General features: G+C 30.6%; 2 protein-coding genes across 7 annotated transcripts; both read right to left on the bottom strand.

Moving 5' to 3' along the window:
* Positions 1–1,734: 1,734 nt before the first annotated feature.
* Positions 1,735–6,764, bottom strand: LOC111903554 (chloroplast envelope quinone oxidoreductase homolog). Of its 6 annotated transcripts, none has more exons than XM_023899326.3 (4): positions 6,606–6,764; positions 6,263–6,404; positions 2,753–2,835; positions 1,735–2,636 (listed from the first exon to the last, which is right to left on the bottom strand). In XM_023899326.3, exons 1-4 carry the CDS (start codon positions 6,669–6,671, stop codon positions 1,941–1,943), a joined length of 987 nt encoding a protein of 328 aa, XP_023755094.1. In that variant the 5' UTR covers positions 6,672–6,764; the 3' UTR covers positions 1,735–1,940. The 6 variants fall into 6 exon arrangements, with proteins under 6 accessions (XP_023755094.1, XP_042751468.1, XP_042751466.1 ...); XM_042895534.2 differs by having other exon boundaries at positions 2,780–2,835; XM_042895532.2 differs by having other exon boundaries at positions 2,753–2,823.
* A 2,614-nt stretch (positions 6,765–9,378) lies between these two features.
* On the bottom strand, positions 9,379–10,890 carry LOC111903540 (chloroplast envelope quinone oxidoreductase homolog). Its single transcript, XM_023899318.3, has 4 exons — positions 10,732–10,890; positions 10,484–10,625; positions 10,282–10,364; positions 9,379–10,131 (listed from the first exon to the last, which is right to left on the bottom strand). The coding sequence occupies exons 1-4, from the start codon at positions 10,801–10,803 to the stop codon at positions 9,418–9,420; spliced, it is 1,011 nt and encodes a 336-aa protein (XP_023755086.1). The 5' UTR covers positions 10,804–10,890; the 3' UTR covers positions 9,379–9,417.
* Positions 10,891–17,567: the final 6,677 nt, after the last annotated feature.

The following is a 17,567-nucleotide window of genomic DNA, read 5'->3' as shown; positions in this document are numbered from 1 at the left end:
ATTAATTATCTCCCTATTAACAGAAAATCAATTATCATTTACACACAAGGTTCTTTAGCAAGCTAAAATAACTAAATTAACCAACATAGAATTAATCCTACCAAGAATCAAACCATATTACCAATTTCGTATCCCCAAATAGAAGTTTAAAGAATTTAGTTCATAACTAAGGTAAATAACAGCAAACAAATAAGTTCAAGTTGCTTAATCATGTTGACAAAACAAAAGAAATAAGTAGAATGGTGGAATTATGCCTTAATTACTCCCGGAATTGGATTCTAGCTTCCTTGGTCGACTTCTAGGGTTCTTCTGGCTTCTTATTCGCAGCTAAGCACTTCTGAAACTTCCCAGAACTTCCTTTTCTAGATCTGTGGAATTATCTTTAAATAAGCGGTCCGACTCGTCGAGTCAAGTGGTGACTCGTCGAGTCCCTCTCACATTCCCCGTATTGCGATAACTATCTGGGATCCCGAGTCATTATCCTTCTGATTCCTCGACCGGACTCGTCGAGTAGCTATCTGACTCGACGAGTAGAAGCTTTTTTTTAGTGTTTCTCCTTCTTCATTCCACTCTCAATCTTCTAACTGTTTCTCTTGCTTCCTTTTGCTTCCGAGCTTCATCTTTGGACTGAAAAACATAATTTAACACTTTCAAGTACCTTTTGTCCATAATATGCGATAATTTAGCTAATATATGAATAAAAAACTATACTAAATACACACTAAATATGCACATATCAGTGGCTGACGGTGTTATGAAGTGAAGAAGATGATGATGAACAGGTGGTTGATATGGTGGAATGGTAACAACGTATGGTTAAAGATGATGAAGGTGGTTCAATGGTGATGGATGCAGATGGGTCCATCTGTTTCCGGTGAGCCACCTCTTTCAAGCCTCCTCTCAGTCACCGACAAGGTAACCTCACCTGAGTTGCAAAGAGGGTTGCAAATCTTCACTCCAGAATCAACCATGAAATTGGGTTCTAGCATCGATATAGGGAAAGAGGGTGGGTGTTTTAGGTTTCTTTCCCAAATCTGTAACAAAATAGACGATAGAGGGCTGGTCCGGTAGTGATGGTTCGATAATGGAGGTCCGATGATGGTGGTATGGCAGTGGTAGCGATGATGATAGTTTTGGGAGAAGATTCAAAGAAAAAATAGGGATAAAGGAAAGATATATTGCAATTTTAGGGGAGGGTGGGTTCGTAAGGTGGGGTGGGGTTTTTTTATTTTAGAAATAACTTTAAGAAACATAAATAAATCAAAAAAAGAATAAAGAATGGTAGAATTGTCTTTTCAAGTTTCGTAAGGGATGAACCGTATAAATTTAAACTAATAAGGGATGAGGCGTGTAACTTTTAACCGAACGAGGGACGGTCCGAGTTAATTTCTGAAAATAGGGACCGAACATGTCTTTTAGGACCTGCATGAGGAACGATTCGTGTAATTTACTCTTTAATTTAAAAGGGAGGCTAGAACATGTATTTTTTATAAGACACTGGGGTACCCTAAAACGGAATAAAGATTTTGTTATGAATTGTTATAAACCCGATAAGATACTCGAAACCTGACAGGAAAACCCGAAACCCAATGGAATGCCCCGATAAGATAGCCGAAAAATATCGGGGCGAGTTTGGGAAACCATGCCCCACCCCGAACCCCCCCCCCCCCCCCCCCCCCGGTTGCCATTCCTAAAAGGGTGCAAAATGGCCCATAGTGGCATTATGGTAATTTCACATCAAAATCTTTATTCCAAAACAAATCGATAAAATCAAAACAGATAATTTAAAGATTCAAAACTAAGATCTGACACTAATATGTCGTTGATCAAACACATATTTGTTACAAATTTAATCTGTTTAATGAGAAACATAGATCTTTCTATAACTTATAAAATAAGATCTTAAGTGATATCCATAAATAAATAACTATATATTTACATTACGGCTCCACAACCACCTTCCCAGTCGCATGCCCTTCAATACTCTTAGTCCAAGCCTCTTGAGCCCTGCTTAAAGGATATCTCGAATCAATAACAGATTTCAGTTTCCCTTCTTTTACCAACTTCACAAGACACTCAATCTCTTCAGCTTTTGGAGTCATAATCAATGGGTATAGTTGCTTCTTTGAACACATAATTTTATTCACAACATAAGTCCAAAAAGCACGAACACCAGGTGTTAAATCAACAACTATCCCATTTTTGCTCAAATTAGGCTCAAAGGTCGACCACGGGATCCCAGACGTACAATGGATCACTACATCGTATTTCTTGCCCGATGGGCTTTTAAGGGAGGAACCTTCCGAGGTCTTGTAATCTAGCACCTCATCGGCTCCTAAGTTTTTCACTAATTTGATGTTACGGGCCCCACATGTTGCGGTCACATGTATGTTCCCTAGTTTTGCTAATTGGACTGCGTAGTGGCCTACGCCGCCTGAAGCGGCAGTTACAAGAATGTTTGAGCGTGGTTGGGTCTTTACAAGGTTTAGTCTGGCGGTTACAGTTAGGGCATGAAGAGCGGTGCACCCTGCAAAGACTAGACTCGCACCATCTACAGCCGAAACTTCTGGTGGTCTAAAAACCGTTGAGCTCTCCTTAGCCACCACGTACTCCGCCAACCCTCCACCTGTAACCCCCTAAAAAAAGCAAAAATGTAGTATAAAGACAGGAAATAACATACACAAGTGCGACTAAGACATATGTCATAGAACAAAATTTTACTAAATATGGAAAGAAGAAAGATGAAACACACAAGGGTGGAAACGATTTTGTCACCAACTTTAAAATTCTTGACTCCAGGTCCAACTTCCACAATCTCTCCTGCTATATCCCATACTATTTCAACAAATATATTACAATTATATATATATATATATATATATATATATATATATATATATATATATATATATATATAAATATATATGGTTAGATTATTTTGTTCTAACTATCTATTGTGTGCATGTAGGATTGATTCTGGACCAATTATTTTAGTTATTTTAAGAAACTAATTAAAGATATTACATGTTGAAGATATAATGAGTATTAATTAAATCTTCGACATTTAATATGCATTAATTACTTTTTTAAATTAACTAAAATGATTGGTCCAGAATCAATCCTACATGCACACAAGAGATAGTAGAAACATTTGAACCTATCTCTCTCTCTCTCTATGTATATATATATATATATATATATATATGTATATATGTGTATATATATATATATATATATATATATATATATATATATATATATATATATATAGAGAGAGAGAGAGAGAGAGAGAGAGAGAGAGTTAGGTTCATATATAAACCTTAATTATTGTGTGAATGTGTGAACCAATGAGAATTTAGAAAAAAACAATAAATGATTAATTAAATAAGTAAAAGGTAATTTTGGAAGTTTAAATATAATTATTTACTAACCAAAAAATGAAGTCGTATATTTTCCTTAAATCATGGTTTTGGTTTCAAGCATGCAAGAATACTAATTACTTTTTTTGTTATTTATTAACTACTGTTTTTGATTGTATAGACCATGTTAAATTATTCTTCAAACCATTTGCAGTTAATTTTTTTTTCTAGAATGTTAATATTATTCTTAAAGAATATTAGTTGTGGTTACTGTTAATGGATATTGATCCCAAAAAGTTGAAACATAAAGAATTTTAGGCCTTGCATTCTTCAAGAATTATTGAATTCTCAAAGAATTCTTCAATTATAACACATTAATCATGTTACAGACTTTTTTATTCAAACTATTATTTTCGATAATATATGTTGTACTATACCATATTCTTTAAGAATACACAAACAATAATAAACAAAACTGAAATACAAGAACGAAGGTAGCACTCATTATAAAAGAATATACTCCAATTGATGGTATTAAAAAAATTAATTATGCTAAACGATGAAATTATTCTTAAAGAATTTAAATATGCAGAATATATTATATCGTATTTTTAAAGAACGCACGGATAATATTAAACTTCTCTTTTTACAAAAATTAAATGTGGTTGCAATCGGTTACAGAAATTCATTTAATACATTCCTTATTGAGAATTAATCAAAATATAAATTATGTCTTTATAATAATTATTTTTAATTTCTTATTAAAAAGAAATATTTATGTGTGTTGTGTTCCACTGTAATTATGGTATACCATATAATCTTAGCCATATACACATCTAAATCTAATGGTCCAAAACTTGTCATACACTCACACAATATATATCATTCACATTTAATCCTAACCCTATATATATCCCTATTCTAATAAAAGAATAATTTTAATATTCTTTTGACATGTGTCATCATATTAGGCCTCCTAATTAATACACATTTTATTCTTTTTTTGTCATGTGTCACCATATTAATTAATGCATGTCACTTGTCAACCTATTAATTCTCTATTTCAAATTTTAAAATTTTCACTTTAATTACAATAAATTAATAACAATGCAATAAAAATTAAAATAAAATTAATACAAATTATAAGGTGATATAATTTCACATAATTATTTAAATTAATGATTATAATTGATTAATAATTTTGTGTTCTAACTATTAAAGTTTAATTAATTTTGTAGCCGTGGTTTCACGGGTTATATATATATATATATATATATATATATATATATATATATATATATATATATATATATATATATATATATATATATATATATATATATATATATATAGGTTCAGGTTCATTTGAGACCATTCTAATTTTGAGAGACCATGAGACTAAATCTAAAAATAATTTTAAAATGCAAACTAAATGGAAAAATCCAAAAATTCTTTTTTTAAATATTATTTTCGGAACTTGAATTAACTAAAAAAATAAAAAATAAATAAATAAAATATAAAAAATTCCGTTTTTTTTTTTGAAAAATACGTGAAATATTCTAAATAGAATATTACACTGACATATTCTAAAAAATAATTTTAAAATGCAGAATAAATGGAAAAATCTAAAAATTCTTTTTTTAAATATTATTTTCGGAACTTGAATTAACTAAAAAAAATAAAAAAAATTCTATTTTTTTTGAAAAATACGTGAAATATTCTAAATAGAATATTACACTGTACATATTATAAAAATAATTTTAAAATGCAAAATAAATGGAAAAATCAAAAAATTCTTTTTTTAAATATTATTTTCGGAACTTGAGTTAACTAAAAAAAATAAAAAAAAATAAAAAAAATAAAAAAATGTATCTCACGGTCTCACAAAATATAGGTGGTCTCAAATGAACCTAACCCTATATATATATATATATATATATATATATATATATATATATATATATATATATATATATATATATATATATATATACTAGTCGTTACCTGCGCAAAGCGGCGGTGACAAATAGGTTGTTTCTGCGAATCGTTTCTTTTTGTATTAGTTTCAATTTATTGATTCATTTTTCTTTTTGAGAAACAATGTATTCTTTGATGTATTTGTCGTTTTTGTTTGTATTGGGTACATGAATAAATTTTTTCGGTGATACGTTTATTTTATAAGAATGTTATGTTCCATAGAAAGTAAAGTCTAACTCTCTAAGAACAATATACTTGTATTTTGACGTTATTTGTGACATAATACATCAATGAGTTTGTTAGTAGAACAAATTTATATTAATATTGTATTTTTTTCTTTAGGCCCCATATTTAATTAGAAATCATTTTTATGATATAACGTCCATTATCAATTAAAGTTCATAAAAATTTAAAACGTGTAGATATAAGGGGTTATTATCAAGTTATGACAATTGATGACTCCTCATACACATTTTTAAATTTCAAATTAAGAGAATTGACAGGGAATTCAAATGTCAAGATAAGAAAAGATAAGGAGTAAAAGAAGGAAAAAGAAGAGTCAAGTCAAAATTGTTGATGTCCTCTTTATCTGGAAAGATAAGGACTTAACATTTGAATATTTCAATATTGGAGTATGTAATTTATTGTGCATTAAACATTTGTACTTATTGCATTGTATTTTGTATGATTTAAATTATTATATTATTTTAATGCTGATTTGTTGTACTATTAGCTTAAACACTTATACGTCTTAAATATATTTTTAGAAATAATAAGGTTTGTATAATATATATATATATATATATATATATATATATATATATATATATATATATATATATATATATATATATATATATATATATATATATATATCTTACGATTGGATAAATGATGATGGATCCTAATTGAAGTATTGAACAAACCTGGTATAAAAGGAAACTTTTTGGGTAAAAGAGGGCGAACCATGCCTTTCTGAATTTTCCAATCGATTGGGTTTATGCTAGCTGCTTCTATTTTCACCAGAATCTCATCAACGTCAGGAGAAGGAACGGGGATCTCAACATGCTGCACAAGATATAAGCGATAGTATATAATGCATCACGTTAGAACATTACTACATCAGTAGTCCATAAATACCAGGAGTTATGTATGTAATATATTGTTTATCAGATAGGCTAATCCTAATCTCTCCAGGAAAAAAAAACGTTACTGGTTAAATAAATTCGAAACAGAAAGGGGGATAGAAAAACAATATAATTGTATTACCTTCAAAGCAGCGGAACCTCCGTCATAAGAATTGTACCAAACAGCTTTCATCAATTTTCCGACCATGTTCGTCCGCCGATATAACTTTCTGAGCTATGGTTTCAATATATATTTGGTAGTGAGCAAGTGACGGACTGACGGCGTTATTTGAATTTATAAACCAATAATGTGTAGAAAGGTTCATCTATTTGACTATTTTGTGTTTTCTATTTTAACTCTTCGTCTCATCACTTCATTTGACTTTTTGGCTTAGTATTTTAGAGTTTATATTTTTTTTAGGATTATTCTATATACATCTCTTTATTTTGCTTGCATCATGATGGATGATATTATTATTTATTTATTTTTATTATTATAATTAGAATAGTTGTTATTATTTTCATTATGATTTGTTATTCTTATTATTAGTTTATTGTTATTTTTATAGTCGAAAAATATTAGTAACAAAAATAAAATAAGTAATAATGGGAAGTTTGGAAATGTATACATGGAAATAGAACGGATCATATTCATATGTAAGGAGACCACGTGTGACATGAAGAAAACGTTGAGAAATTTGAATCCCAAGGGGATTCTATCATCATGTGAGTTTCAGTTCATGCAAATTGGATGTTTAATGCGTAGACTTGATTAATAATAAAAAAAAAATACATGAATATGTTTGTCTGCATGTTATTTTATTGTAAAGATAGCTTTAACTTTTAAGTAAAATTTATGTAGTTGTATGTTCTAAGAGCATGAGATAATTGTGGGAGTGGTGAGAAAAGTAACTTTATGTAGTCGAAAGTTTGGGCTCGCCATAGTCGATATGGTAAACAACCTCAGTTAGACCTGTGTCCCAACCCAAACTTTTAATCAACCCTATTTGAAACTCTCAGGAGGTGCTTATTAAGCTTAAAACAAGGGTGGACCCAAGTAGAAGAGAAGGTGGGAGGTGTCCCAATCGTTAGAAATTTTCTACGTCGGGTAGATTTAAATTTTGATCAATTCATTTTTTTTTTTCTTTTTTATAAAGGAGGCCCTCAACGAAAATTGGGTTTTAGAGTGTTGGGCCTGATTGCTTGACTCTTGAGACACTAGTATTAATAGACATAATTAATTGAAATCATTTGTCAAAATTAAAAGCCCACTAAGAAAAAGAGGATTATTGGTTGTGAGCTTTTAAAAGCTTTATCAAATTAAAGATTTAAGGTTAAAAATTAAGTTTATTTAATAGTTGGTAAACTTACCTTTTGGATAAAACTAGTAGGTGATTCAGGCTTTGCCTGAAATATATATTTTTTAACAAAAAAAAAACCAGAATTGGTTCAAAAGTGGTTTTTGATTTAAAAAAAATAGACCAAAACTGAATAAAAATTGAGAAGTGGACCAAAAGTGACACCTTAATAAAGTTTAGGAACCATTTATGTCAAAAAAAACAGGCCCCCTCTCACATAGTTTATTGTTCAGGCTGTTATGCCTTTAATATGTATATAAATATGTAGGTTAGAATTTGATTATGTTTTCTTAAAAAAATTATAAAATCTCGAGGATGTTAAAAATTATGTTTGCACACGGTTAATTATAGGTTGTATTGTTTTTGTGTTTTAAATCATGACCATATCCGATTATTTTGATCATTTTGACCGATTCAATTATATAGTATTTGCTAGTACCTCCAACAGAAAATTTATATACACACCACTGCGGATGAACCAAAAGAAAAATATGGTTTTTGCAAAGTTGTAGAACTCGTTACTCGATAGCTGTTCGGCTGACTACCCAGTAGCGAGTACTCGGGGAGTACTCGGATTTGGTAAATCATGTAGAAATATTTTTAGGGAAATTATATATGTCAAAATTATAAGTTAAAATCATAAATTGATTGAAATATATAACAAAATTAGATACATGCAAATACATAGAAACTAATAAAAACACATAATGGTCTTACTTTGTGAATAATTATTGAAAATTTAAGATATATATGTAGTAATTATCACATGTGTGTGTTAAATAATAAATCATTAAGTATATTGTACATATTAATCACTGAGTTGACCGATTTTTACAACACTGCTCACTTTAATAAGGGGTCGATCGGGATTCTATGACTCGCCTCGGTAAGGAGCCGAGTAGCGAGTACTTGGAGGAGTAATCGGCCAACCCGGTGAGTTTTACAACACTGGTTTTTTGTTGTATTAAACTCTTTTGAAATCGTTGCAATCTTAGAAAGCTAAAAGAACGGAGAAGATATGAAGATTGGGCACATAGTGCGAATGGATGTTGTTCAGAAGACATTCGAGATGTCTTTTTTTTTTTTTAAACAAAAGATAATCCATATAGATATCTTTATCTAATTTTTTTAAGAGTGAATTACACGAATGGTCCCTATGGTTTGGGATAATTTGCACGCCTGGTCCCTAATTTATTTTTTTTATTTGGAAGGTCCCTACTATTTGTTTTTGTTACGCGTTTGGTCCCTACTGTTTGTTTTTGTTACGCGTTTGGTCCCTATCTTACTTAAAAAATATTATTATTAAAATATGAAAAAATTGTAAGATAGGTAAGGTAAGATGAGGGGGTGGGGTTGGGGTGTGTTTATTCAAATAAATTAAAAAAATCAAGGGCAAAATAGTATTTTTAGTTAAGACAGGGACCAAGTGCGTAACAGAAACAAACAGTAGGGACCTTCCGAATTAAAAAATTAAGTTAGGGACCAAACATGCAAATTACCCCAAACCATAGGGACCATTCATGTAATTTACTCTTTTTTTAATGAAAAACATAGATCTTTTTATAACCGATCAAATAAGTTCTTTATGTTATATGCCTAAATAAATATCCAACTATATATAGGCTCCACAACTAACTTCCCTGTTGCATGTCCTTCGATACTCTTGGCCCAAGCCTCTTTAACCCGACTTAAAGGATACCTTGAATCAATAACAGTTTTCAGTTTCCCGTCTTTCACATAATTCAAAAGGCACTCAATCTCTTCCACTTTTGGAACCACAATCAACGGTTGTAGTTGCTTCTTCGAAAACGTAATTTTATTCATAGCATAAGTCCAAAACGCACGACCACCAGGTGTTAAATCAACCACTTTCCCCTTTCGGCTCAAATTAGGCTCAAATGTCGACCACGAGATCCCAGTTGTACAATGGATAACCACATCATATTTTTTACCTGATGGGCTTTTGAGGGAGGAACCTTCCGGAGTCTTGTAATTAAGAACCTCGTCCGCTCCTAAGTTTTTGACAAATTCAATGTTACGGGCCCCACATGTTGCGGTCACGTGTGTGTTTCCTAGTTTTGCTAATTGGATCGCATAGTGGCCCACCCCGCCTGAAGCGGCGGTTACGAGGACGTTTGATAGGGGTTCGGTCTTGACCAAGTTTAGACCGGCAGTTACGGTTAGGGCATGAAGAGCGGTGCACCCTGCGATGACTAGACTCGCACCGTCTACAGCCGAGACTTCTTGTGGTCTTGGAACCGTTGAGCTCTCCTTAGCCACCGCATACTCCGCCAACCCTCCACCTGTACCCTGCCATCCGGTCAGCAAAAAGGTGGAGTTAAAATCAAAGTTTATACTGTGTTTGACATGCATTAGACTTAGACACAAAAAAAAAAAAAAAAAAAAAAAAAAAAAAAAAAAAAAAAAAAAAAACTGAAAAGGTCAAAAGATGGAACTCACTAGGGTGGAAACAATTTTATCACCAACTTTAAACTTCTTCACCCCAGGTCCAACCTCCACAACCTCCCCTGCTACATCACTAACTGTTCCAACAAACAAATATGGTTATGTTACGTACTTAATTTATAAATTGTGCTACTTAGATCCTTGTACTTTTTTAAGTATGCATTTAGTCATAAAACACAATATTAAATATACTAACCTGGTATAAAAGGAAATTTTCTGGGCAAAATAGGGCGCATCCTGCCTTTTTGAATTGTCCAGTCGAACGGATTTATGCTTGATGCTTCTATTTTCATCAGAATCTCAAGATTGCCAGGAACAGGAACGGGGATCTCAACATGCTGCAAAATATATTATAAACAACAATTAAAAATAACGAAGAATTTCACTACATAAACTGAAAACGAGAAAACAGCATGCAGTCTCCTTGAAATGTGGTTGTTTTACCTTCAAACCAGCGGATCCTCCGCCATAAGAATCGTAACAAACAGCCTTCATCAATTTTCCGGCCATATTCATGCACCGATCTGGGATGAGGTATGAATATAGTGACGACGTTTATTGATTATAAAGGACTTCACGATGACCAAGAAGATTCGTCTGTTTTACTTTTCGCATCACGTATTTTGACTGCGTTCCTCGGCCCATGTATGACTTTAATTTCATGTATTCTTGACCACTTAATTTTTATGTCTAGTTGTACACATCGCTGACCATTAAAATCGAAAAATAATAATAAATGGAGCTTAAAATATATTGATTTAAACCAGTTTAATATTTGATTTAGTTTCGATTTTCAACCAGTTTGTTTCGAAAATAGGGCATAAATCGAATGCATATATCACTATGACCTAGTTTTTTGTTTGGAAAACCATAAGGGTTTGGTCCGACTATGTGTTGGATTAATCGGTTTATCACAAGAGGAAATCTTGGACGATTTTCATTCTAGGGGTATTTTAGGAAACATTCTTTTTATGCAGTTTTTGTGTTAGAGTAAGAGTCTAGTTTTATTAGTATAAATAAGATTAATGTTTAAGATAACTTTTTCTAGCAATAAAGTTCGTCAAGTAATTCTTCGTTCTTGTTCTTGTTCTTTTTCTTTGTTCAGTTCATACCTTGGATACCAAGGCAATATAAGGTGGTATACATACACTTGATATCTAAGCCTAGGGCTCGTGAAGGTGTAGGGCGGCTGGTTTCAAGAAAATTTTCGTCTTTCGCTGAGGGGTAGACGCAGTGGAAACCGGGTTCAGTTTAAGGGGTGTGGATTGTTTTTTAACACGAGTTGAAGCATCTCAACAATAGCCCCAATTTCTCTTGATCGGGCTTGTTCTAAGGTAGAGAGAGACTAACCGGAGACGCAGAATAAATGGTCGGGAAGACGTCAAAGCGGGTGGCTTTGATTCTGTTCATTTTGTGGGTGACGGAAGACGGTAAAAGTGGTTGTGACATTGTCTTGTTGTTCAGTGGAAGAGTGCTCTCGGAACAAGCTGGATTAAAGAGGTCGGGGTTGTCAAAAGAGAAAATAGGATGTTGATGGTTAAAAAAGGAGGTTTGATGACGTATCAAGTTCCGGTTTTGACTCCAACGAATTATCCGGTGTGGGAACCAAAGTCAAGTTGATTATGGATGCACATGACATATGCGATAAGGTTGAACTGAGGGCGTTCGGTGGAAGAATCTCTCGGAATATGATTGATCGGCAAAGGTATGGTTGTCAAGACAAGAAGAGAATAGACAAATTACACTGTGTGAACATTATGGCATTGGATTTCAAATCGGGTGGCTTTGGATGTGGCCAAGGAATAGGTCGTTGATCCGAGAAAAGTGTAGATGGTAGTGAACACGTCCAATGAGATGCCATGGTATATGTCAGATGTGTTATCAACAATTAAAACGGGTTGTTAGAAGACTTGGATGTTACCGAGATGGAGGTTGGGTGTCCGGGAAAAGTCGGGATGGTTCCAGAAGGTGATGATTCAACACTGCTATGAATGCGCGGTACGACCAAACTGATTAAGGGGGTGATTATTGGATTAATTGGTTTATCATAAGAGAAATCTAGGACAATTTTAGTTCTAGGGGTATTTTAGGAAACATTCCGTTTATACAGTTTTTTTGTTAGAGTAGGAGTTTAGTTTTATTAGTATAAATAAAGTTAATGTTTAAGATGTTTAAGTTAACATTTTCCAGCAATAAAGTTCACCAAATAATTACTCGTTCTTGTTCTTGTTTTTTTTTCTTTGTCCAGTTCATACCTTAGGCACCAAAGTAATATCAGGTGGTATACCTACACTATGATGTTATGATTCTCCCTTTGATTTTTTTTAGGGTTGAGTCTAAGTTTTACCTTTTAAATACCCTTAAATATATAATATTGACATTTTGTTTGCGGCATGTTTATTAAAAAGTTCAAATCTATCAAGAAATTGGAATTTATAAGGAATTATAATGTAATTTCATATTCTTTGTTTGTTTGTTTGGCAAAATAGAATGAATTCCAATTCCATATTAATAAGAAATTGAATTTATAAAATGTAAAATGACATAATTATCCTTCTAGCATTTTTAATTTTATTTTGTTTTATAAATTATACAAAAAGACATATAGTATATAAATTATAAAAATAGTAAATGGTGGTCGTGGCAGCTATAATAGTTGGTGGTGGTTGCAAATGTGGTGGCAGTAGTCAGGGCCGGTCAAAACGTCTTGTGGGACCAGGGCGAAAATAAAAAAATGGGCCCATAGAATAATAAATAAATTTTAATTTAATTTAAAAATAACATATCGTTACAAAGTCCATAAAAATCAATATTAATATTAGAAACATAAATATGACCACAACATTACCTAAAAGAGAAATTAGTTTCATTTTAATTCAAATTAGTTTTTCTTCGGTCAAACTAGACAAACTTAATGGTTTGAAAAAATTATGCATAGATCCTTTATAAGTTTGATTGAAGGCACCAAAAAAATTCCGCTTCTTCCTTTTTTGGCTTCTAGATAAATGTTTTTTCGAAAACATTGTAGATTGTCAATAGTTAAACACTATCTACTTATGGGAAAAGATTACATCTAATTTTTGGTATACGAATTATGTCTCAAAGTTGTAGAAGCCTAATATCATATTCAATTTAAATCAATGTGCAACTGCAAATTAAAATCAGAAACAAACAATCAAGCATCTGAAAATTAGAACTGGATTTAAAGTTTTTAATTCTGAATCATACATCAACAAAAAATATTACCTTATTAAGTAAAAAATCTAAAATGTAGGTAGAAGATATAAAGTCAAGTCTCGAGAAATTTGAGAACATCCAAAACCAGAATATATATATATATATATATATATATATATATATATATATATATATATATATATATATATATATATATATATATATAAGCTTTCAGCATTTGATTAGATATCAGGACTAGGAACATGGATACAAAATAAAATCAGCAACAACACTAAAACATCAAAAAAATTAGAATTGGATTTAAAATTTTGAGTTCTGAATCAGATATCTACAAAAAGAAAAAAAAAACTTACCTTGTTAAGTAAAAAATATGAAACGTAGGTAAAAGTTAGAAAGAATTGACAGTCCAATCTCCAACAATCTGAGACACAGATGCACAAACAAAATCAGAAGATAAATAAATAATATAAGAAACATGAATAAGAAATCAAATCAGAAACTAATAATAGTTGAAAAACAAAAGAATAAGAGGAAAAAACACAAACAAAAAAAATCTATAGCTTACCTTATGGTTTTTATCTTATTCGTCGGGTGCTTTGCAAATTTGCATTCAATCGACATAACTGATTATAATCTGAAGTCTAGTAAGAGAGTACGAGAAGGGAAGAAGTCACGTGACATAATTGATTATGAATCATTATTTTGATTAGGATTCACAAGGTGTCGATTTGATTAATTGGTTCCCACTTGATATAGATTCCTGAAAGATGCCCTAAACGGTAGTGTTTGCTTAACGTTACTTTAAAAAAAGGTTATTTCATTGGGCTAAAGTTAGGTTAATTTGGTAATCGGGCCCTTAGAAGACATATACCTAAAATTATATATATATATATATATATATATATATATATATATATATATATATATATATATATATATATATATATATTATATTTCATAAATTTTGGGCACTTAAGAGTCGTGGGCCCTGGAGGTCGTCCGGGTTGCCCACCGTCAGGACCGGCCCTGGAGGTGGTGGGCGATGGAGGTGGCGACGATAGTAGGTGGTGGTGGCGGCTAGTGATGGTGGTAGTTATGGAGGTGGTGGCAGTAGTGGTGGTGGTACAGTGGTTGTGGTGTTGGGTGGTGGTAGTAGTAGTGGAGAGGTGGGTGTTGGTGGTGGCGGTGGGTTGTGATGGAGATGGGTGGTGGTGGCGTCAATGATAGTGGTTGATGGTAATAGGAAAAAAATGTCATGGTAATCTTAAATTTTCCATCTAGGAAAAAAAATTAATTTCATCTTGTTTTTTTATGTAATGAATTTTTTTCTTATTTAGTGGAAAGGCACCTCAATATTCTTTAGCAAATCTTGAATGAAGCATGAAAATCCGATGGAATTACCAAGAATCCCAACGAACCAAAATAATGTGCAATGTTTTAAAAACCGGTTTTTTAGTTGAACCGGTATGGTGACCGGTCCCTGGTTCAACCGGTTCGACCGCCGGGTGAACCAGTTTCTATATTTTTCATGTTTTTTTCTATTTTCCTACACATACATACATATAGAAATTATGAATTTGATGTTTACAAGTTCAAACATTAAAAATACACATAAAAATAAGTTGTAGATGAATCCAAATATATTAAATAATACATAACCATGAGTTTTAGTGTTTTTACATCAATCTATATACGTCAAAAAGAAAAATAAAATATAATACTGAAATGAAATATAGTTTTTGATGAATAAAAACACATCAAAAAATTTTATAACATTTACCATATGTTTTTATTTAGAGAAAACTAAATTGATTTGAAAAAAAATCATCAAAGTTTATTATGTAAATTGTTCTTTTTCATGTGTTTTTATTCGGTTTAACCGATTCAACCAGTTTATTTTGACTGGTCCAACTGGTTTTTTCTAAAAACCGGCCGGTTCAAACCGGTTCAGAAATCAATGTAAAACCGGTGATAGTTGAACCGCTCCCTCTCCCAGTTCCAGTCCAACCGGTTCGACCGGCCGGTTCAAACTGGTTTTTAAAACATTAATAATATGAATCGAAATAGTGAGAAATTTGTTGTTAAATTGAATTTGAATGTGAAACGAAATAATTAGAATTACTCACTTTCGGAAAAATACATAGGAAAAAGATATATAAGAATAACTATGTTTCAAAATTGTTTAAAATAAATCATCCAACTTTGATCTATTAAAAAACAATATCAAGTAAGACTTTTGTACAAAAAAAAAAAAAAAAATTTACTAAAAAATTCATATGTTTAGACCTCATAATCGACGAAATCCTTATCTTTTTTTTAATCAATTAAATCACAAAAACTGGATAATAAATTCATTTTGACCATTTTATCCGATCGGTTATCCAATTTTTAAAAATTACACGTTTGAATTAGATTTTTAAATTTTATTACAAATTTGGTCCAAAATTTACACTTTTAGCCTAGATTTCAAAATTTTGTAACAAATTCATCCTAAATTTAGTTTTTTTACATCTTTTTTTCAAAATTTTGTTTCGAATATGTTTTTTTTTGCTTTCTAAAATCATATTTATACACAAAAAACATATTTTCACATAAAAACCTTCTTTTTCTATATAAAAAACCATTTAAACAATATTTTTGTATGCGAAATACCTATTTATAAAATTAGGTATTTATTAAGTGCAAAAATATATATAAATCCATTTCTTTATAAAACAAAGTTTATATAAACACATATTTTATAAAAAGAAATCTACAAACACATGTTTTATAATAAATGTGTTTGTATACAAATGTGTATTATTATAAAAATGTATACAAACATGCTTTTATAAAAAAATATACAAAAACATATTTTATAGTAAACATATTTGTATATATTTATGTATTTATATACACACAAATATGTGTTTTATATATTTTTTTTATAAAAAAGTGTTTTGACACATTTTTTTTTATAAATGCCTATTTTATAATAAATACATTTTTATAAAAATACATTTTGTATAATATATATATATATATATATATATATATATATATATAAACATGTGTTTAATAAAACTATATACAAACATATTTTTATTAAAAAAATTGTATTCAAACATGCTTTTATAAAAATATATTTATATGCATACAAATAGGTGTTTTATAAATTTTTTTATAAAAACATGTTTGTATATATTTTTTATAAAAAAAATGTGTTTGTATACAAATATATCTAGTATAATAAATGAAAATCAATTTTGCCACATGTCAATCTCTCATAAATTTTGACACTTGTCATTTTATGATATTTTTAATATAAAATAAAATACACGTGCCAATTTTTAGATTTTTCAAATTTTAAAATTAAAGTCACATAATATTTATGTGTATATATGTAAAGTATTAAATGTAATAAATGTGATAATAAATTACATTTAATATGTTTTTCATTCCTTATTTTAATATTTTATTTTAAAAATATTTATTGTTTATATTTTAATATTTAATCTTTTTTTTAATCAACCCGTGTATTATACGAGTTTTACACCTAGTTTATTATAAAATATGTGTTCATACTATCTGGGTTATCGTTGATCGTCTGACTAAGAGTGCATACTTTCTTGCTACGGAATTAACGGTTTCGGAGGGTTTCAAGAAGTCTCCTGGTTGCATAAAAGGAAAAGATTTGAATTAGGATTAAATCTGTTATTTAATTAATTTAAATCTTGTTTTGCCTTCAAGTTACCTAAACTATAAATAAGACCCCTTAGCTTGTAATTTTCGTTCACCACATTACCTAAATTCATAAGAATAGAATTCCCTACATACATCATCTTTCCTCCTCATTCTAGGGTTTCTGGTTTTGGGTGTGAGCCATTAGAGGCGTCATCATTTTGGTGCTTGTTTTTCATGGAACTTCAAGAGGATTTGATTTGATTATTTGCTATAATAATAAAAAGGTATATAACTATAAGATTTATGTTAATTTCGATTTTCATAGCCTCTCTCTAGGGTTTCTTGATGTTCATAGGTTATTGCTATCAATAGAGAAAACATAAATCCTTTCTAGGTTGCATTAGAACTTAAGGGTTTAA

This window comes from Lactuca sativa, chromosome 5, assembly GCF_002870075.4.
Source record: "Lactuca sativa cultivar Salinas chromosome 5, Lsat_Salinas_v11, whole genome shotgun sequence".
Classification (NCBI taxonomy): domain Eukaryota; kingdom Viridiplantae; phylum Streptophyta; class Magnoliopsida; order Asterales; family Asteraceae; genus Lactuca; species Lactuca sativa.
Note: the sequence above shows the minus strand (reverse complement) of the source record. Positions and strands in the feature narration are given on the sequence as shown.

Coding starts and splice junctions, on each gene's coding strand:
- LOC111903554 (XM_023899326.3), bottom strand. CDS start 6,671: ATGGTCGGAAAATTGATGAAAGCTGTTTGGTACAATTCTTATGACGGA. Junction 6,405..6,605: donor GAGGTTCCGCTGCTTTGAAG/GTAATACAATTA, acceptor TATCTTGTGCAG/CATGTTGAGATCCCCGTTCC. Junction 2,637..2,752: donor ACAAAATCGTTTCCACCCTT/GTGTGTTTCATC, acceptor TGCTTTTTTTAG/GGGGTTACAGGTGGAGGGTT.
- LOC111903540 (XM_023899318.3), bottom strand. CDS start 10,803: ATGAATATGGCCGGAAAATTGATGAAGGCTGTTTGTTACGATTCTTAT. Junction 10,626..10,731: donor GAGGATCCGCTGGTTTGAAG/GTAAAACAACCA, acceptor TATATTTTGCAG/CATGTTGAGATCCCCGTTCC. Junction 10,365..10,483: donor AAAATTTCCTTTTATACCAG/GTTAGTATATTT, acceptor TTGTTGGAACAG/TTAGTGATGTAGCAGGGGAG.